Raw genomic sequence first — 22,749 nt, forward strand, 5'->3', positions numbered from 1 at the left:
TAAATACTAAAATAATTTAATATAAATTTCAAAACATTTAAATACAATCAAGGTACTTCATAAGAAAATCTGGGATTTGAACTTTTGCAGGGGGTGGTTAGCTTTTAGCTCATTGTTTCAGGTGGATCCTGATCCTTGGTGGCATTTCTGGGAAGTAAAGTAACCATCCAAGAGGAAGGGTACACTTTTTGTTATTAATTAAAGGTTCCAGGATCAACATAAGGATAAGCGAGGAATTCCCCCAGTTTGTTGCCTTCTGAATCATAGTGGAGCATTCGGAAGCAAACATCACAAAAGAAACATGGGTCCTCTGGTGCAAAACTGTCATTGTTCGTCACCCATCTGTAGTTAAAAAAAATGTATATCATCACAATCAACCTTTTCATGCTTTAATGTGCTGTAAGTTATGACCTACTTAATATGTAAATATAACACTCCCACTATTGTCTTATAATTTATACATTATAATTTATAATTATATATATACATATAGGTACAGACATATCACTACCAGTACTCTACAAGGCAAAATGGCAACTTTTTTCCAAAATACTCCTCCTTAAAGGTAAGTAGAAAAGAATATATATAAATAGGGAGTTCCTGTCGTGGCGCAGTGGTTGACGAATCCGACTAGGAACCATGAGGTGGCGGGTTCGATCCCTGCCCTTGCTCAGTGGGTTAACGATCTGGCGTTGCCATGAGCTGTGGTGTAGGTTGCAGATGCGGCTCGGATCCAGCGTTGCTGTGGCCCTGGTGTAGGCCAGCGATTAGACCCCTAGCCTGGGAACCTCCATATGCCATGGGAGCGGCCCAAGAAATGGCAAAAAGACAAAACAACAACAACAACAAAAAATATATATATAAATATATAAATCATACATTTTTGCCATGACATACCTACCTTTCAAATAACTGTTAATACATAATTTTCTAGTAGGCCATCTTGAACATTAATACTAGATACTACAGACTTGATAAACTTTTTGCTTATAATAAAATTAGTACTGGGCTAACTTGAAAACTCAAGCTTTTTAATCTAGCCTTTAGGATAAAATGTTTAGAGTGCAAACAAATGAGAATATGGGCAACATTACTCAACTGAGATTTTGGTTTTGTCCTGAGATGTCACAGTAAGTAAAATGCTATTTTTCAGTCCTTCTGAATTCTACATCTCATGGAATGTTATTTTTATTTTTGGCCACATCTGTGGCCTGTGGAAGTTCATGGGCCAGGGATCAAACCTGTGCCACAGCAGCAACCAAGTCACTGCAGTGACAACAGCAGATCTTTAACCCACTGTGCACAAGAGAACACACTCATGAAATATTTCCACATTCCCTGATTTTCCAGTAACTGACTGATCATGCTTTCCCTATTGATCATTCAGAAAAGCCTTTTTGGTGGGGAACCCAAAACAAACTTATGACACCAAAATATTCCCTCTTCTAAATGGTTTTTTGACTCTCATCCACAGTTAAACATAATTTAAATATGCAAACCCACAAAATTTTATAAATTATATTTTGACCTCATTAAAAATGAGATGCTGTTTTTTTAATCATCAAAAAACTGGGAAGAAGCAGAACATGGCTCCCTGATGACATCATCCAGCATTTTATTAACCAAACTAAAGTCATACCTAATTCCTGAACTTTTAATTGCAATTCATCTCCTCATTGTTTAAAAAGATGACTGTAACCTATTAAGCTGATTTGTACTGTTGGTAGTGCTTTCCTACTAGATGACGCCCTTTATATTATTTATACCCCAAAGTGTAAGTCTTCAGATTCAAAACAGCAAAAACTTCAAAAGCCAAAAATCTTAAGTACATAACTATGGAAAACCAGTACTTCTCAAGGAAAAAAATAGAATCACTTACCTAGCTGTATACATTTTACAAACGAAACATTTTCTGGTCCAGAGCCAATGCTTCTTGATAAGAAGGGGATAAAGTGTCCTATCCAAGCAGTCATCATGATGCACAAGCCTTTTGTACAGGAGAAAATAAATGAAGATATTAGAGTGCAAATTTTTGCGATCTGTAACAAAATGTATCTTTATCTCAAAATCAGCAATAGAGTTGGGTGTTTTTTTCAATTTATTGTGTTCTCCAAAAGAGCCTTTGGGATTAAACAATGTTTTCTTCCTGTGAAACTTTCCAAATCCCTTTATGGCCATGTGCACTCACACTAAAGAAAGAAATATTGCAGGCAGCAATTCTTGAGTGTATTCCATCAAAGAATCCTTGCTTTGCTCAACACTTGGTAACTTTTTATGAAACAGAGTTTGAGCAAGTCTATCCAGGGCTATTTTACCTAAATTAATTGGCTTTGTATTATAAACATGGCTAGTTTTTTAAATTACAAGAACCCTTTTATTAAAATTCAAATATGGCTTCTGGCATATTGTAAATTGGTAGGACTTTAGTTTTTGGTGTCAGAATTAGGACATTTTAAGTGCAAGTCAGTGTCTACTATACCACAAATCAGAGTAGTGGCTAAGTCCTATAACCATGCTGGACCTCAGGTTCTTCATCTAAAAAATGAAGGGAATGCACTAGAGTATTCTAAAGGCCCTTGGTGATTAGAAAATTTGATTTCTTTTCTTAAGGAAGGGTAGCAATGTATCAACATCATCAGAAAATGGTAAGCTATGGAATGGCACTGAATTATTAATCTTCCTATAGAATAAAAATTACTGGTAGTTAATTACATTAAAAAATTCCTTAGGGGGAGAAATTCCTTAGGAATGTCCAAGTTGTTTTGAATTTAAGGAATGACACTATAGCAAATATGCCTACACTATAGTAAATATAAGGATCACCAGAGAAAAGTGGACTAGCTTCCATTTTATCCTTATTTGAGGCACATTCTCCTGCATTTGAATGAAGAGCAGGTAGAACAGCTTAAAAAACTTATCAAATAAAGAAATGTACATAATTTTAAGTCATTAAGTTCATGAGCTCTCCTGGCTTTTGCTTTAGCAATTCTTCCCTAGAGGCTTTTGAATTTAGCTCCTCTACATCCCTCTACATAACAACTCGGCTTTGGTTAAATAGATATTTATATGTTTAAATTATGACAAATGAATTAAACATATCCACACAATTGACTATAGGTTCATTTTATTGTGTAACACTTTAGTTTCCTAGCTACGAATTCTCTCATGTTTGCATTTGCTTGGGTTTCAGTGTAGTTGTCTAATTCAGGTTCCTAGTTTCTGAGAGAACAGTAAACACGTTCTCCACAGGAGGCCTAGCAATCTCAAGACATGCTTCCTGAGTCCTCTGTCCTGCTCTAGTCTCTGGACTAAGCATCATTCTGGGATTCCCCTTCTCATCATTCTGAGAGTTCCTTTTATATTTTATCTATCTTGATTTGCATTCAGTATTTTTCTTTTTCAATGTTCACTCTTCAGGTAAAGTACTTCTGGTAGCTCCCTGAGAATGAGGGCGTGAGAGGTAAATTTTGGGGGACTGGTCACTAAAACCCCAAAAAAGTGGAAGGAGGCACTTTCTGAAACCATCAGTTCCTATTACTAGTATAACAAGCATTATCATTGCTCCATAAAAAAAAAAAACTTAATTGTCTCTCACAAGAAATCAAACCAAGGATAAAGTAGGACTTATATATTGGCCCCTCATAAATTGAGATTTCCTAAATAAGGAAATGAATAGCCTTATTCATTAGAGATACTAGCTATACAACATTTAAAACTAATCCCCAAACCTCACTTGAGACCATTTCAGGACTTCCCACTCTTAAATCTTTATCAAAGCATCAAGGCTTCCATATTTATCAAATATCAGAATTACTCTTTTCTTCCCCCAGTTTCCTTTTATCACCTTCAAATTGTGGCAAAAAGAAAAACTTTAGGTGCAAATTGCAAAGGGCCTATATGATGTAGAAAGTGGATAACTACTACCTAGATAAGAGTTATCTAATACACAGGTGGAGACACTTAAAAGTGTTTACAGGAGTTCCTGACGTACCTAAGCGGAAACGAATCTGACTAGTAGTATCCATGAGGACAAAGGTTCGATCCCAGGCCCTGCTCAATGGGTTAAGGATCTGGTGTTGCCGTGAGCTGTGGTGTAGGTCCCAGACACAGCTCTGATCTGGCACTGCTGTGGCTGTGGTGTAGGCCAGTGACTACACCTCCGATTCTACCTCCTAACCTGGGAACCTCCATATGCTACAGGTGCAGCCCTGAAAAAGCCTAGGAAAAAAAAAGTGTTTATAGATTTTTAATCCTTTAAAACACTAAAGTATTTCTTATTACAGATTTTTCAAAAGGCAAATGGATGCAGAGCTGGTCACTGTACAGACAACAAACACTTATTTTTGCTGCTCCTGAGCCAAGCTGCAGTGATAATTACTTCTATTCCTCTTATTTCAAACATATGAACAAAAAACTACCTGTGCTTTTTATACACTGTGAAATAAACAGAATAAAATGCTCTGAGTGCTGTCACTTACCTTATGTCGGTAATGACAACAACATGTTCACAATCTCCCTGGTGACAGTATAAATAAGGAAAACCCAGTTTAATATACAAGTCATTGAAGGTGAAATCTTCCATCTTGGCAGTCTGAAACTTTCCATAGCCTCTATCATGGGACTCCGACCACTCAATGATGGTTCTGAGGGGGAAAAGGCAAGCATGTATCATTGCTGACAAAAGTCAGCTGACCCAATTAACTCGACCATCTTAGAAATGAAAATCAGAGTGGTTAATACATGTTGCAAGTAGAAAGAAACTCTGAATTTTCTGTATCTATTAGAGCAGTAGTTCTCAAAGTATGATCCTAAGACCCCCTCAGAGATTTGTGAGATCAAAATTATCTTTATGGTAATCCTATAATGTCATTTGCCCTTTTCAACCCTTATTCCCTCATAAATACCAGTTTTCTGGATGCTATGTGATGTGTGTTACCACTTCAGATTGAATGGAAAATGTACAACAATGCCATTCTTCTCACTATTTTGTTTTGGAAAAGTTAGATTTCTGAAAAATGTCATTAATGGTAACTATATTGGGACTATTTAAATTAGTTAATATTTTTAAATATTTGTCTCAATTTCTAATGTAAGTATATAGTCTCAATTTCTAATATTTACAGCTATAAGCCAAAAAAACAAATGCTCTCTGCAGTCCTCAATTATTTACAGCATAAAGGAATGTGAAGACCAAGTCTGAGAACTCCTGCATTAGAATATAGACACAAATGCCTATGAAGGAAGAGTTTATATTATACACTCAGAAAAAATACACATCTATATTCTAGTTGCCAGGACACCAACAATAAAAGTATGGTAAATATTTTTAGGTAGATAACATGATACTAGATACAGATTTTTCATGTTATGTATTTAAGCAATCAGTCACCTAGGGCAAATAATAGTACACACTGGACAAGAAGAAAAATAGTGAAAGACTAATTTACTATCACCTAAATATGAAGAACAGAGATTAATAAACTACCTAAGTGGGGTTTAATCTTTTTTTAGATGCATCTAAGACAACATAAAATTTAACATAATCTCTGAAATAGTAGGTAATAGATTTAAAAATAATTACAGATAGCTGGAAATGTTCCAGACAGACTTGAAATGTTCCATGTATGTCTTTGGCAAGAAAACTTTCTTCTTGGGGTAAAAATTTTGATTAATTTATGATAACCTAAGCCAACCAGAAGAAATAACTTTGAAAATATTTAAAAAATTGAGAGATCATTTTAAACCTCAAAATATATCAATCTAAAAAAAAATTCCTTGGCAAAGATTAACAGACCAATAATATTTACAGAGATAACATTATTTTGACAACTAGAAAATAGGAAAGATTTAGAGAAGATTTTTTGGAAAATATACCTGCTCAAATCTCTGCACTCAGGGTATCTTTTATCATTGTAAAATGTTCCTTCAAAATAAAAGAAGGCTGATTTGTATAAGTCCTAAAAGAAAACGGATATGGAGAGAAAGGTCAGTATTAACAGTTGTAAAATTGCTCTAAGTATTAATTCCAAATTTGTATGTCATAAAGTCACACTAATTATGTTTTACAACAACTTCATAGAATATACTCAGCTCATTCTGTTGGTTCCCAGAGATAAAGGTGTAAAAGACACAAATCTTTGCTATTTTTCAAGTGCTGTTTTTTTTTTGGCTGTGCCCACAACATGTATTGAGTTCCTGGGCCAGGGACTGAACCTGTGCTATAGCAGTGACCGAAGCCACTGCAGTAATGCTGGATCCTTAACCCATCATGCCACAAGAGAACTGTTATACTACTGCTATTTTAAATCAATAGGTTTGATTTAATTTGTATATTCTACTAAGATTCATGAAAGGAACCCAATTAGAAATGAAATAAACTTTTAATATTATATGCATACATAGCAGTGACAGTTATTTTGGATACTAGAACTAAAAACTAAACAATGTCACATCTTTGATGTTTCCCCAGTGATAGTAACAGTGATCATGGAATTATGCTGATCTGACATTTTTTCTGTTTGTTTTGTTTTGTCTTTTTAGGGCCGCACCACAGTGTATGGAGGTTCCTGGGCTAGGGGTCTGATTGGTGCTGTTGCTGCCAGCCTACGCCACAGCCACAACCATGCCAGATCCAAGCTACATCTGCAACCTACACCACAGCTCACGGCAACGCTGTATCCTTAACTCACTGAGCAAGGCCAGAGATTGAACGTGCAACCTCATGGCTCCTAGCTGGATTCGCTTCCACTGCACTACAGTGGGAACTCCTTTTGTTGTTATTTTCAATGGGCTTTTATAAAGATTCTCTTTTTATATTTTCAGTAACTCTTATGCAGGCAGAATGTAAACTTCTATTCTCATTCAAGCTCTTGCCCAAAGTACCATAGTAGTTGCACAGCTGGTCTGAACCCTCAGGTTTCAACTTTCAATCTACCAGACTTTCCATCAGAGGTGGTCTCAAATCCTGACCTCATAACAATCACAAAAATACCAAAGACCACATCTTACTTCAGATCCATTAAGTGAGTACCTCTGATGATGGTACCAGTATTTTCCTAAATCCCCAGGAGATTCAGATATGCAACCAGCACTGAGAACCTTATGGATTCTGTTAGACAATTCCTTCACCATTTGCTCAGAATTAGGCCCTTGGTGAGGGTCAGAAGATGTGTGTCTTTTTTGCTTAATCTATACTTCCTTCTCAGACCTAAGTTTCCTGACCTGTATAATGAGAACAGTATCTACCATATTATCATTCAATTATGGTGATAACCAAAAAATCAAAAGCAGTCTATGAACTATGAAAGATGTGTAAGCTTCAGGCATTAAAATAATTTTATCCTGAGATAGCCTAATTTCTCTCTTTTTTTTTTTTTTGGTCTTTTCTAGGACTGCACCCAAGGCATATGGAGGTTCCCAGGCTATGGGTCTAATAGGAGCTGTAGCTGCCGGCCTAAGCCACAGCGACGCGGAATCCGAGCCACATCTGTGACCTACACCACAGCTCACGGCAACACTGGATCCTTAATCCACTGAGCAAGGCCAGGGATTGAACCCACAACCTCATGGTTCCTAGTCGGATTCCTTAACCACTGAGCCACGATGGGAACTCCCAAGATAGCCTAATTTCTATCCCACTTCTTTGAAACTTTGATTTTTCTTTTTTTTTTTTGCTTTTGCTTTTTAGGGCTGCACCTGTGGCATATGAAGTTCCCAGGCTAGGGACTGAGTTGGAGCTGTAGCTGCCGGCCATAGCCACAGCAATGTGGGATCTGAGCTGAGTCTGTGACCTATACCACAGCTTACGGCAAGGCCAAGGATCGAACCCGTATCCTCATGGATCCTTGTCGGGTTCGTTAACTGCTGAGCCATGAAGGGAATGCCCTGATTTTTCTTTCATTCCCCTATTTACAGATCACCTGGCACTGGTATCAGACCCCCTTCTAAGATCAGCTGTGCTGTTTCTTCTTGGACTACTCACTGAATCTCTTGATCCTCTGTTTCCTGGTGTAAAATCAGTAAAGCTAATACCCTCTTCCCAAGTGGTTGCAGACATATAAAGATATAATGTACTATAATGCCATGCCTGGTGGCTGTAACACAAAATGTGCCACTTACTATGCCACTTACCTCAAAGGGGTAAGCTAGGGTCCAAAATAAAGATTCTAGAAGAATCACTACCTTATTTTGGAAACAAAAGAAGTTTAGTGTATTTAAAAATATGTTCAATAGTTCTCTTGTGGTGTAGCGGGTTAAAGATCTGGTGTTGTCACTGCAGCAGCTTGGGTCACTGCTGTGGCACAAGTTCAATCCCTGGCCCGGAACTTCCATAGGCTGTTAAGCACAGCCAAAAAACAAACAATCCAAAAAAAAAAAGTTCATATATAACTTCATTTTAAGTTATTTAGGCAACTTAAAACCTCTGACATAATAATTAGAAGGGGAACTCTAAAAGAACAGAAATAGTTTCCTTATTATATAAATGGAAAGAAGATGTAAGTAATCTCATTACCAGCTAATGTTCATTCTCAGTGGTAACCAGAGATACTCACTAAGTAGTTTTCCTGCTTTGTCAGTTGAGCCGACCAAGTTCAAAGGAGGGAAAATGGAAAAAGTGGTGTGAGAAGACTCAGCTGGGGTCCCAGGTTGTTGTGTAGGCCAGCAGCTACAGCTCTGATTCAACCCCTAGCCTAGGAACTTCCATATGCCACTAGTGTGGCCCTAAAAAGACTAGGAAGGACCATTAAAAAAAAAAGAAAAAAGAAAAAGAAATAAAAAGCCAGAGCATAACTATTATAGTCCAAAAAAAAAATAGCCAAACATATTACATTTCAGACATGGCTTTTAAAAGGGATTTAAATACATTGGCCCAATTCTTGTCATCTCACACACCAAATTAATCAAAGTATTTTATTAATCTCTTGTTATTGGCTGGAATAAGAGTCTCACTTCCTTAGCTACAAGAGCTGCAATCCACTAATTTGTTCCATGATTACTAGTGGCATACATGCCAAATATCTCCCTGTCAAAAAAACCCATTATAACTGAAGGACTTATTTTCAATTTGTTGGGTGTAACAATGGCAGGGGGTAAATAGATGAACTAATTCTGGCAAAATGCTGAGAACTGTTGACAGTGGGTAATGGGTACATAAGGACTCATTATACTATTCTTTTTCTTGTGTGTATGTTTAAAACTTTTCAAGGCAAAAAAAAGGTGCTTTAAAGAAAACACCATCATAAAATACAAATACCAATCAACGAAATAAAATTCTTTCCACAGGCCACATGATTATTAGCATCAGGAAAATTCCACTTAATTATATGAGTTCAACATCCTAAAACATAGCTGGAGAACAAGGAAGCAAATGAAACAGGTCCCTTGACAGGCAAAAATTCGATAAAGTCTATGTATTAGAATCTTGCCGTCAATTACAGCACAGCTCAAGTTTTCACTCAGTGCCTGTTCAACAAGTAAACAAAAGGGTAGGGAAAGATGTCTAAAGCCAGGCATGGCGCCAACATGGCAAAGAAGGAACACGCGGCTTTGACGGCAAGTTGGCGAGGGTCTAAATCCAGCCTGCATCACTAATTACCAAACGCAGTCTCCACATGAAAATGCTTTGATCCATCTTTTTCTTACCTGTAAAATGGTGATAATTCTTTTCCAAAGATAGTGTACTATCAACTACTGTACCATACAACTGGTACATGAGTGCTAAATAATCAGAGGATATAATTTTAATAAGTAGAAGTGGCAGAAACAATTGTAACAGCAGATGTGTAAATAGTTTAAATGACTATGGGTCATTTAAATCCCTTGCTTAGGAAGCTGCTGAAGGCATGAGCACTGATGTACAAACACAATAAACTAAGCAAGTCTGGTTAAAAACACTTTTCAGGGTTTTTGGAGCTAAGACTGATTCCTAGATCACAACCACCCCCCCCAACCCTGGTAGGGTGGAGAAACTTGGTAGAAGATTACTTCTCTTAAAAGAAAAGATATAAACCTCCTATTCCCCGGTATGTATACAGCCTTGAGATTCCACTTGACTCTCTTTAATGTTTGCCTCCAAGAGCATCAAGCTTGCAAACCTGAAGAATCCAAGTATAATCCAAGTATCTTAAAACCATTTAAGTAAAATCTACTGTTACTTAAGTCATGTGAGTCATGATGCTGGTCTCCATGCTGATCACCAAAAAGACTAGAGCACAGCCAGCCTTGTGGGGGGCATGACATATCAAAAAGTATCCATACATTCTTATAAAGCACTATAAAAGGAAAAGTGAAATGGTCCCAGAGGGGCACAGCGGAGGGTCAAGAAGAAACTCATGGAGGAGTTCCCATCGTGGCTCAGCAGATCCCAAGTTACTGTGGCTGTGGTGTAGGCTGGCAGCTGTAGCTCTGAGAACTGCTAGCCTAGGAATCTCCATATGCTGTGGGTGTAGCCCCAAAAAGACAAAAAAAAAAAAAAAAAGACGAATCTCATGAAATAAGTGAGTTTTGAGCTGAGTTTGGAATATGAATATGAACTCAATTCATCAGATGGATGGAGGGAGGGGAAGGGAATACTAATGTGGGCAAAGACCTCTTTGTTGAGGCAACACCTGAAAGAAACAGCAAGAATGGCAAGTGGTTCAAAGGCAACAAGTGATAGAGAAGGTGTTAGGAATAAGAAGCTGGGAGGCAAACAGGACCAGATAATGGACCACAATTAATGATTTTGTATTTTACTTTAGAAATAAGAGGAAGCCTCTAGAGACTTTTGAGCTGAAAAGCAACAGGATGTGACTATACTTAAAAAATACCATTCTGGCTGGTAAGGAAGTGTGGAAGGAGGGCAGGAGGAATGGTCACTAGGCTACTGCAGAGTCCAGGCAAGAGATGATGGTGGTTTAACCAGCCTGGTACATGTGAAGGAGCAGATCTTAAATATAATTTGAAAGTACAGTCACTGCACTTGCTGATGCCTTCAACATGGAATAAAAAGAGGGCAAAGAAAATTCCAAGGTTTTTAGCTTAAGAAACCAGGTGTAGGAGTTCCCATTGTGGTGTAGCAGAAATGAATCGGACTAGGAACCAAGAGGTTGCGGGTTCGATTCCTGGCCTTGCTCAGTGGGTTAAAAGAAAGAAAGAAAGAAACCAGGTATAAAATGAGCATATTTACTGAAATGGGAACACTGGGGAAGGTATAGATTTGAGGGGGAAGAGAAAACTAGAGTCTTTTTGAACATATGCAGTTTGAATGGCTACTAGACAGTTGGTAATTGTCAAGGAGGCAGTTGGCAATGAAGTCTGGAGTTCAGAGGAAATGCTGGGACCGGAGATGTGAGTCTGGATGAGATCACCTAGGGAGAATATAAGAGGAGAGTTCTGAGCATTGATTCATAGGGCTTAATAACATTCACAAGTCAGGAGGATGAAAAGCATCCAGCAGAGGAATTAAAAGTCAGTCAGACAGGAAGAAAATCAAGTGGGTGAAACATCTTAAAAGCCAAGTAAAGAAAGTCTTTTAAGAAGGAAGAAATATTCAGTTGTGTCATGTGCTGATGAAAGGTCAAATAAGATGAGACCTAAATCTATGGTGATTTAGTTCATCGATAAAAATGATTTTGGTGGAGTGGTGAAGCACAAGAGTGAGTGTAAGAGAAAGTAGGGGGAGAAAAAAATAATAAATCAAGGTACTATTATTAACTCCTATTAATTTTTACTCTTATTAACTCTTGAGTCAGTTTACTGAGAAGAAAACAGAAAGATGAAGTCATAGCTAGGAAAAGATACATAGTCAAGAAAATGCTTTAGGATGGGAGATATTACAGCCCATCTGTGTACACATGGGAGAGCCAAAAGAATGGGAAAAAAAAACCCCAAAACTGATGATATAGTCCTTGGTTATGCAATTGGGGGTGGAATGCAGTAGACACATAGCTTGGTGTTTGATAGCAGCATCTATTTAGTTGAGTCCATCTATGCTAACAGGTGGGAAGGCAGACTAAGCAGGCAGAGGGATAAATGTGGGAAAGAAAGGATGGAAAATTCTTTTCTCGTAACTGTATTTTGTCAGTGAAATAAACAGCAAAGTTTTCAGCTGTAGGTAAGCCAAGAGGAAAACATGTTGGCAGTTTCAGAAGGAATAAAACAGTTACCTTGAAAACTGTCAGTGTACTAACTACAGAGAGGTGGTGAAAATGCTACGCAGCATTGAAGCTAAGTGAGAATGTCCTGTAGGCACTTCAAAATAATGAGTTTGGAAACCAAGAGAGAATATGGTCAGGGAAAAAGATTTACAAAGACTGGAGTATACATAAACACATGAAAATTGGGGGTGGGGCTAGGGGTGGGGGAAGCCCAGGAAAAGAATTTAGAATAAGAACTAAGATGAAACCTAAGTTATAACAACATTTATTTGGCTGGCTGGTGTTAAAAGGAAGAACAACAAAAAAAAGAGATTGTGATGGTTCTGGTCCAAACTCTATCTCCATTCTAGTTGTTCCAAACATCATCTTCTGCAGGAGATGCTGCACCTCTTCAGCATGTCAATAAAGCCGAGGTCTTCCATCAGAGTTGTGCCAAGTAAAACAATTAGGTCAAGCTTGGTCTGTGATGAAATTTGGAAGGATCAAGGCCCTACTATTTTATTGGGTGAGCAATCCCTTCTGAAAACTGCGGGTAGCCACAGTTTTGCTCCTCTCCATCCTGATCCAATGGGTATATAGGGTTTCTCTGCCCTTTTAAGAGCAGAACCCTGGGAAACACCAGCAAGGACCAACATCAGATGCTATATTCCTTTGCTTCGGTCCTTGGACTGGCAGCTTGTTCTATGGGCGCTGATGCTCTCGGGGGAGACCCCAAACCATTTGCTGGGGGCAGTTATATGACAGACAAACTCATATGGGGTTTCAAGAAAAGAGAGTGAAGAGTCAAGTTCAATACTATAGTGAGGTCAAGTTGTATGAACATGGAAAAGAGACCTATTGGTTAGACAATTAGGTGGTCCTATGACCCTAAAAAGAAGAGTATATGAAGAATGACTGCAAAATAAATGGGAGATGAAGAAATCAAAACCAACTACAGACCAATCTTTGAAAAGGTCTTGATGATAAAGAAAAGAGATCGGGGAGTTCCCGTCGTGGCGCAGTGGTTAACGAATCCGACTAGGAACCATGAGGTTGCGGGTTCCGTCCCTGCCCTTGCTCAGTGGGTTAACGATCCGGCATTGCCGTGAGCTGTGGTGTAGGTTGCAGATGTGGCTCGGATCCTGCGTTGCTGTGGCTCTGGCGTAGGCCGGTGGCTACAGCTCCGATTCAACCCCTGGCCTGGGAACCTCCATATGCCGTGGGAGCGGCCCAAGAAATAGCAACAACAACAATAACAACAACAACAAAAACAAAAACAAAAACAAAAAGAAAAGAGATCGGCATGATGGAATGGCATGCAAGAAAAAAACATTTACTGGAAAGTTTGTGAGTCTGCTAGAGTAATCACTATTTCCTTAGCTTATTACTATTTCCTTTTGTTTTATGGGGGTTAGAGAAAAAAAAAATCACCTTACTTTGCTGATGTGTTCAGGTGCTTGATCAGGAGTGTTGCTGAATTCCCCACCAATCTGGAGGTCACTAACACAGCAAATTGCATCTCTTAGTTCCGTGAGCTTCTGACTGCCCAGTACCAGTATCGTCTGGTATGGTTTGTGTTCTTTGTGCTAAAGTCAGTAAATAAATCAGTGTTCACTTAGAGACAAAGCAGCTAAACTATAGATCTGTCATGACCAGATCTAAATTAAGTTTTCTTAATGTAAATTATTTCCATAACATGGTGTCCTGTGTTTTCTTACATTCTGCCATTAGTCTACTCAGCATCTATCAATTTTAGGGCCAAACTAATCACCAAAGTTGTTTACCATCTCCTCTGTAATTCAGAGCCCCACTGTGCAACTATCTCCTTTCTCTAACTCTAGTATACCAAGCCAGTATTTTCTCTGTCCTGAATCAACTGGAGCCAGGTACCAGACAACTAGGGACAGCACTATACCCCAGAGCCCAGTGGAATTGTTCAAGCCAGCCAATCCTAAACTGTTTACTCTGCCCTGCTTTGATATTCCTGCTGAAACCCCCCCAAAGGGCTATGGCCTATGTCTTTTCCTTTATCTTCTTTTTTTTTTTTTGGCTTTTTGCTATTTCTTTGGGCTGCTCCCGTGGCATATGGAGGTTCCCAGGCTAGGGGTCTAATTGAAGCTGTAGCCACCGGCCTACGCCAGAGCCACAGCAACGCGGGATCCGAGCCACATCTGCAACCTACACCACAGCTCACGGCAATGCCGGATCATTAACCCACTGAGCAAGGGCAGGGACCGAACCCGCAACCTCATGGTTCCTAGTCGGATTCGTTAACCACTGCGCCACGACGGACACTCCCCTTTATCTTTTCTGTTTCCAGACTGATACTAGTGCTTCTCCTGTGGCCCGCAATGGCATAGCATACCTCCTCCCCTGAGGAAGTGCAAATAATAAAAATCTTCTTTCAATGGCAGTGGCCTCTAGTGCTAGCATCAGTAATCTCTATAAATTAAAATCCCAGGAGTACAATTGAGACACTTGGTGCTATAGTCTGACTGCTTATGTTTGCCCAAAATTCACATGCTGGAATCTGAAGGCTCAATGTGATGGTGTTAGGAGGTAGGGCCTTTGAGACCGATTAGGTCATCAGGGTAGAATCCTCATGAACAGGAGAGTGCTTTAGTAAAAAAGAAGTCTGTGACTTGGAAGCGGACTATCACTGGACCATGCTGCCACTCTGATCTTAGATTTACAGTCTCCAGAACTGTGAGAAACAAATTTCTGTTGTTTATAAGGCACCTAGTCCATGCTATTTTGTTATAGCAGCCAGAATGGACTAATATGCCCAGCAATAAAACTTTTTTAGTTTAAGCTACAGTTTAAAACCAATATGCTACTAAAGTGATGTCAGCAAAAAAAAGCCTTTGGAATATAGTTATATATAATTAAATTATAAATTTAATAAATTATAATTGAACATAATTCTCCTGGAAGTTACCTCTAGAGGTCAAGCAATGTATACACTACCTTCATGTTATAAACCCAGAGGTTTAGTTTTGCTTTGTTTTCTTTAATAATTTGACATCATAATCAAACAACATAATTAGTACTAACTATATCCCAGATGATTCATAAAAGCCTATTTAACCATAAGTACAATTTACGTGCAGCAAATTTCAATTAAACCTTATCAAAGTTTATGATACATCTATTTGAGGAATCAAGAATATATACACTCTGGGCTGGGGATAGAGTTCTTTTTATTAGAGGCCCCTAAGAAATTCCTGGATACCCCTGACCTGTTAACTTTCTGCAATTTCATCTAAGAAGAGCTGACCTTAGTTCAATAACTCCCAAGAATTCTGAACTAGTGAACAAAAAATACCCCCCTTCTTTGCCAGTTTTTCTGCCAAAAACCCTCAAGAATTCATATAATCAGAATCACTATGGATTTATATACTTTCAGTTGCTACTAGTATAGAAATCAGGTATATTATATTCCAATACTCTAATCCTACTACTCAAGAGATCACTTGAAATTTAACCTTATTTATGATATTCCTTATAAAACAAAGAACCCAAGAATACAGACAGAATGTCAGATAAGACAGCATATGCCTGCATTTATTTTGAACCCTAAGGTCAAATAATTCAACTTCAAATAATTCAACTTTGACAAAAGACAATCATAATATGTGAAGTCCAAAAGGCTTTACCACTGACCTTATGAAATATAACAGGGTACAAGATATTCACAGATAGGATAAGTTCTCCTTCTTCAATCATGTCTGCTGGATTTTCAGGCTTTTTCCCCATGGCATGTGATTCCTGAAGAAGGAAGCAAATTAACAGAGACCTTAAAATCAGCCACTGTGACCCAGCTCAGAGGCAGTATAGAACAATGGCTATAAGCAAAAGCCTGAGTGGGCCCTAGGTCTGATTCCTAATTTTACTTCAGGAAGACTGTTAAAACCTCTCTAAACTTTGGTTTCATCATCTGTAAACAAATAAACAAACAAAAAACCAGAAAATACTTACAGAAATTTTTACAGAACGGTTGTTGGAAATGTATACATAAAGCATCTATTAAGATGTCTGGCACTAACTGCTCAGCAACTGATGACACAATAGGATTATCACCTAATGTCGGTACAACATTGGCATTTACAAGTTACTGACACTCTTACATACCTCCTCTTGTATTGCCATGACAGCTATTTGACAGATGAAGCTCAGGTTGACCAATTTACTCAAGGTAAATCAGAGAGTCAGAATGTAAATACAGATCTGTTTGACTCTAAAACCCTTGATTTTTAACTATACTGTCATATCTTTAATATGTCACAGCATCACACTCGCTTTTATATGTGCTGAATAACCATGAAATAGGGGCCACCAGGGTGGACTGGTAAAGAAGTAAAGGTGCACTGATGTTTTAAAAATAGGTGGGAGTGATATCACGTAAAATGGCAGAGTAGGAAGCTCTAGGGATTGGTTCCTCTACCAAAGCAACCATCACAATGGAAAAAGAATGGAATCGATTATGTTGGCACTCTGGAGCCTGATCAGACACTTATATTGACCAGTGAGTGCCTAATGAAGGGATAAGCTGCTGATCTTTCCTAGGGAAGCAGAAGGTATAAACCAACTACCGTGCCCGGTTCTTTAGCCCTGCCGCAGATGTGGGGATAGCAGCCTGTGGTCCTGGAACAGGTAGCTGATGCCAGGACATGCAGTGGGGATCTTCTTCTCCAAAATATGGGGATAGTGTGCTCTGGTTGCTCCGGCAACGACCTGAGAGCCTGGTGTAAATACTTGCCTTGGTCTAAGTGCTCCTACCTGCAGTGGCTTCCCCTAGCAGGATCTATTAGAAAACTTAGACAGAAGACCCTCTGTGGAGTCAGACATTTAAGGAAATCTTGGTCAGGTCACTGGCTGACCACCCAGATAATGAAACAGAAATATCAGTGAGCATACGAGCATACCTTGGGATAGTCTGGATTCAGCTCCAGACTAACACAATGACAAATATCGCAATAAAATGAGTCACATGAATTTTCTGTTTTCCCAATGTACACAAAAGTTATGTTTATACTATGCTGTAATCTACTAAGTCGGCAATAGAATTATGCCTAAAAAAATGTACAAACAGTAATTAAAAATACTTTGTTGCTTATATTGGATGGGTAAATCATAAGGTCCTACTGTATAGCACATGATAACTATATTCAATATCCTGTGATAAACCATAATGGAAAAGAATATGTATGTATTAACTGAACCACTTTGCTGTACAGCAGAAATTAATACAACATTGTAAATCAACTCCACTTCAATAAAATAAAATTAAAAAAATGCTAACTATCTTCTGAACCTTCAATGAGCTGTAGTAGTAACATTAATGATTACTGATCATAGATCACCTTAATAAATACAAAAATAATGAAAAAGTCTGAAATATTGTGAGAATTACCAAAATATGACAGAGACACCAAGTGAACAGATGTTGGAAACTTGCTTAACACAGGGTTGCCACAAATCTTCACTGTGTAAAAAGATACAGTATATGCAAAATAGAGTAAAGTGAGATAAAATAAAGTATGCCTGAAAACAACAAGGAATACAGGCATTGGAAAAATCGTTTGGAAAAGTCACAAACAGCTCTAGCCCTTAACAAGTAAAATACATGCTCAGAATGTCTAGTTCTCAAAAAAACTTACAAAACGCACAAAGAAATAGGAAAAGATGACCTACTCATAAAAAAAAAAAGAATTTGACAAAAAACACTGTTGAGGAAGCCCAAACATGGAAAATACTATCCAAAGATGTTAAAACCAACTATCTTCAGTGCACTCAATGAGCTAAAAGAAGCCATACTCAAAGGACTAAAGAAAATCAGGTTCCTCAATAAGATTAAAAGCTTATTTCTCATTAGTAACCATGGAGACAAGAAGGCAATGGTATGACATATTTAAGTCTTGAAAGAGAAAACTGTCAAGCAAGAATTTATACACCCTGCAAAACTATCCTTCAGGAAAAAAGGAGAAACTAAGCCATTTTCAAATAAACAAAAGCTGAAGGAGTTCATTACCAGTAGGCTCGCCCTATAAGAAATGCTAAAGAGAATTCTTCAGGCTGAAATTAAGACACTAGACAGTAACTTGAATCTATAAGAAGAAATAAGGAACACTGGTAAAGATAATGACATAAGTAAATTAGAAACTCAAGATTACTGCAATTTTGGTTTGTAACTTTTTTCCCTATGTTATTTCAAAAGCAAATGCCTATAACAATATTTATAAATTATGTTAACAGACAATACATAAAGATATAACCTGTGACAATAACAATACAAGGGGGAGAGATGGATATATATATATAGAAAAGTACACGTGTACTAATGAAAACGTGGGTATTACTAGAACTAGACTGTTATAAATTTAAGAAGTTAATTGTAATCCCCAAGGTAACCACTAAGAAAATAAGTAGAGCACATGTAGAAGGAAAAAAGAAGGGAATCAAAGGGATACACCACAAAAATAGGTAGTAACGGATGAACTCAAGAGCAAAAAACGTATATAACAGAAGTAAATACAGAAACAAACAACAGGGGAGTTCCCGTTGTGGTGTGGTGGAAACGAGTCCAACTAGGAATCATGGGGTTTCGGGTTTGATGCTTGGCCTTTCTCAGTGGGTTAAGGATCTGGTGTTGCCGTGAGCTGTGGTGTAGGTCGCAGATGAGACTCAGACCTGGCTTGCTGTGGCAGTGGCTGTGGCCAGAAGCAACAGCTCCAATTAGACCCCTATCCTGGTAACCTCTATATGCCATGGGTCTGGCCCTAAAAGGACAAAAGACAAAAAAAAAAAAAAAAAAAAAAAGAAAGAAAAGAAATAGCAGACATAAATCCTCATCAGTAACTACTTTAAATGTAATAGCAGAAGTAAATGCTCATCAGTAATCACTTTAAATATAAATGGACTAAACTCTCCTATTAAAAAGGCAGGAGAGGGAGTTCCTGTCGTGGCGCAGTGGTTAACAAATCCGACTAGGAACCATGAGGTTGCGGGTTTGGTCCCTGCCCTTGCTCAGTGGGTTAACGATCCGGCATTGCCGTGAGCTGTGGTGTAGGTCACAGATGTGGCTCGGATCCTGCGTTGCTGTGGCTCCTGCGTAGGCCGGTGGCTACAGCTCCGAGTCAACCCCTAGCCTGGGAACCTCCATATGCCGCGGGAGCGGCCCAAGAAATAGCAACAACAACAACAACAATAACAACAACAACAACAGACAATAAATAAATAAATAAATAAAAAGGCAGGATAGGAGTTCCCTGGGGGCCTGGGGGTTAATGACTTCACGTTGTCACCACTGTGGCCTGGGCTACTGCTTTGGCTCAGGTTCAATCACTGGCCTGGGAACTTCGGCATGCAACAAGCACAAACAGAAAAAAAAAAAAGATAGAAGATTGGCAGATTGGATAAAAAAAAACTTGATCTATGCACCCTCTACAACAGAATCACTTTAGATATGAAGACATAAAGAGACTGTAAGTAAAAGGATGAAAAAAGATATTCTGTACAAATAGTAACCAAAAGAAAGCTAAGGTAGCTATATTGTCAGAAATAGACTTTAAGTCAAAAAAGATTATAAGAAACAAAGAAAGGTATTATGCATTCACAAATGTTACAATCCAGCAAGAAGATACAAAAATTATTAACAACAGAACTTCATAATCTGTGAAGCAAAAATTGACAGAATTGAAGGGAAAACAGATGGTTCTACAATAATGCTTGGAGATGTCAATAACCCACTTTCAATAATGATTTCAATAATCTATTACAGAGATAAAAAAGACTTGAGGTGTTTCTGCTGTGGTGCAGGTTCAATCTCTGGCCTGGTGCAGTAGGTTAAAGGATCTGGCGTTGCTGCAGCTATGGCTTGGATTCAATTCCTGGCTGGGGACTTCCATATGCCACAGCTGTGGCTATAAAAACAAAGAAAAGGAAGAAGGGGGGTGAGGGGAGGAAAAGGAGAAAACTTGAAGAGTAGAAACCGAATACCAAATAGGCCTAACAGACATATGCAGAACACTCTAACCAACATCAGCAGAATATACATTCTTTTTAAGGGAACATGGACCATTCTTCAGACTAGACCACCAAATCTTAATATATTTTAAAGGACTGAAATGATAAAATAGTATCTTTTTTTGATCACAATGGAATGAAACTAGAAATCAATAGAAGGAGGGAAACAGAAAAATTCCATGTGGAAGTTAAATAGCATATCTGTAAACAAACAATGGGTAAATAAAGAAATCGCAAGGGAGTTCCCATTGTGGTGCAGTGGAAATGAATCCAACACTAAACATTAAATAAAACAGAAAACAAAGGGAATTTCCTCAACATGATAAAGGCCATATATGAAAAATCCACAGCAAAACTAATATTCAGTGGTGAAAGACTGATAATGATGTATACTTTTGCCGCTTCTATTCAACACAGCACTAGAAATCTAGCCACAGAAATTAGGAGGAAAAAAAAGGAAGGAAGACAGAGCAGGCAAGCATCCAAATTAGAAAAGAGATAATGACATACATGATCTTCTATGTACAAAATCCTGAAGAATCCACACACACCAAAAAATACTGTTAGAGCTAATAAACAAACTTAGCAAAGTTGCAGGATATAAAATCAACACACAAAATTCAGCTGTATTTCTCTACAGGAGCAATGAACAATTTGAAAAGAATATTAAGAAAACAATTCCATTTAAAACAGCATGGAAAGAACAAAATACTTAGTAATAAATTTAATAAAGGAGATGAAAGACTTAGATAGACACACCAAAAAAAAAAAAAAAAAACCCTACAAAACACTGAACTAAATTAAAGACAAATTTAAATAAGCTGAAAGACATCTTTTGTTCATGGATTGGAAGACTTAATATCATTAAGGTGACAATACTATCCAAAACATAAAGATCTGAGGCAATCTCTATCAAAATCTCATTGCTTTTCTTGTTATTGCAGAAATAGAAAAACTTATCCTAAAATCATTTGAAATTTCAAGAGACCATGAATAACAAAAACAATCTTTCAAGAATAAAACTGGAAGAGTAATATTTCCAAATTTCAAAAATGACCACAAAGCCACAGTAATCAAAACAATGTGGTACCAGGATAAGGACAGACAGAGACCAATAAAATAAAACTCAGAAATAAACCTTATCTACGGTTAACTGACTTTTAACAAAGGTATTAAGACCACTCAACAGGGAAAGGACAGTCTTGAGTACTGGAAAAACTGAATATACACATGCAAAAGAATGAAGCTGACCCTTTTTTATACCACGCATAAAAATTAACTCAAAATGGATCAACAACTGAAACTAAGAGCCAAAACTATAAAAATCTTGTAAGAAAACATAGGGTGAAATTAAAATCTCATGACAGTGAACTTTTGTTTGTTTCTGATTGTTTCTTCACTATTACACAAAAAGTATAGGTAACAAAAGAGAAAACCAAACTGAATTTTATAAAATTTTAAAATTTTTGACCATCAACAATCAAGAGAGTGAAAAGACAATCCACATAATGAAAGAAAATATTTTAAAAATCATACATATGGTAAGGTTCTAATATCCAGAATATACAAAGAACTCTTGCAACTTCAAAACAAAGAGACAAGCTAATTTGAATATAGGCTAAGGACTCAAAGGACTTGAAGAGACACTTCTCCAAAGAAGAAATACGAATGGCCAAAAAGCAAATGAAAAGGTGCCCAACATCAAAAATCGTTAGAGGAATGCAAATCAAAACTGTAATAAATACTTCACACCCATTAGGAGGGCTATTATCAAAGCTCAGGAAATAGTAAGTGTTGACAGGAATGTGGAGAAATTCGAATTTTCCCTCATTGCTGGAAGGAATATAAAGTAATGCAGCCCCAGTGGAAAAGTTTGGCAGTTCCCCAAAACATTAAATCTAGAATTAAAACATGATCAATTTACCATTGCAACCAAAAGAATAAAATACCTAGGAGTAAACCTACCTAAAGAGACAAAAGACCTGTACTCTGAAAACTATATGACACTGATGAAAGAAACCAAAGATGACACAAATAGATTAAAGATATACCATGCTTGTGGACTGGAAGAATCAATATTATCAAAATGACTATACTACCTAAGGCAAGCTACAGATTCAATGCAATCCCTATCAAATTACCAAGGACATTTTTCACAGAACTTGAACAAAATAGTTTAAACTTTGTTTGGAAACACAAAAGACCCAGAAGAGTCTTTCTTTTTCTCTGAAAAAGAAAAACAGAGCAGAAGGAATCAGGCTCCCTGGCTTCAGACTATACTACAAAGCAATAATCATCAAAACCATATGGTACTGGCACAAAGACAGAAATATACATCAGTGGAACAGGAGAGAAAGCCCAGAAATCAACCCACGCACCTCCAGCCAACTCATCTATGACAAAGGAGGCAAGAATATACAATGGAGAAAGGACAGCTTGTTCAATAAGTGGTGCTGGGAAAACTGGACAGCCACATGGAAAAGAATGAAATGAGAACACTCCCTAACACCATACACAAAAATAAACTCCGAATGGATTAAAGACCTAGATAGAAGACCAGACACTCTAAAACTCTTAAAGGAAAACATAGGCCAAACACTCTCTGACA

General features: G+C 37.8%; 1 protein-coding gene across 2 annotated transcripts in view; it reads right to left on the minus strand.

The window, feature by feature from the left end:
* SNAPC3 (small nuclear RNA activating complex polypeptide 3) overlaps nucleotides 1-22,749 on the minus strand; it is a 34,252-nt gene continuing 11,503 nt past the window's right edge. The window contains exons 4-9 of one of the 2 annotated variants that reach the window (XM_047767625.1): nucleotides 15,780-15,884; nucleotides 13,553-13,702; nucleotides 5,875-5,957; nucleotides 4,479-4,643; nucleotides 1,880-1,987; nucleotides 1-342 (exon numbers count right to left, since the gene is read on the minus strand). In XM_047767625.1, coding sequence (XP_047623581.1) covers nucleotides 195-342; nucleotides 1,880-1,987; nucleotides 4,479-4,643; nucleotides 5,875-5,957; nucleotides 13,553-13,702; nucleotides 15,780-15,884 — 759 coding nt within the window. In that variant the 3' untranslated portion in view covers nucleotides 1-194. The remainder of the gene's footprint in view (nucleotides 343-1,879; nucleotides 1,988-4,478; nucleotides 4,644-5,874; nucleotides 5,958-13,552; nucleotides 13,703-15,779; nucleotides 15,885-22,749) is intronic. The other variant, XM_047767626.1, reaches the window with a different exon arrangement.

The sequence above is a fragment of the Phacochoerus africanus genome, chromosome 2, assembly GCF_016906955.1.
Source record: "Phacochoerus africanus isolate WHEZ1 chromosome 2, ROS_Pafr_v1, whole genome shotgun sequence".
Classification (NCBI taxonomy): domain Eukaryota; kingdom Metazoa; phylum Chordata; class Mammalia; order Artiodactyla; family Suidae; genus Phacochoerus; species Phacochoerus africanus.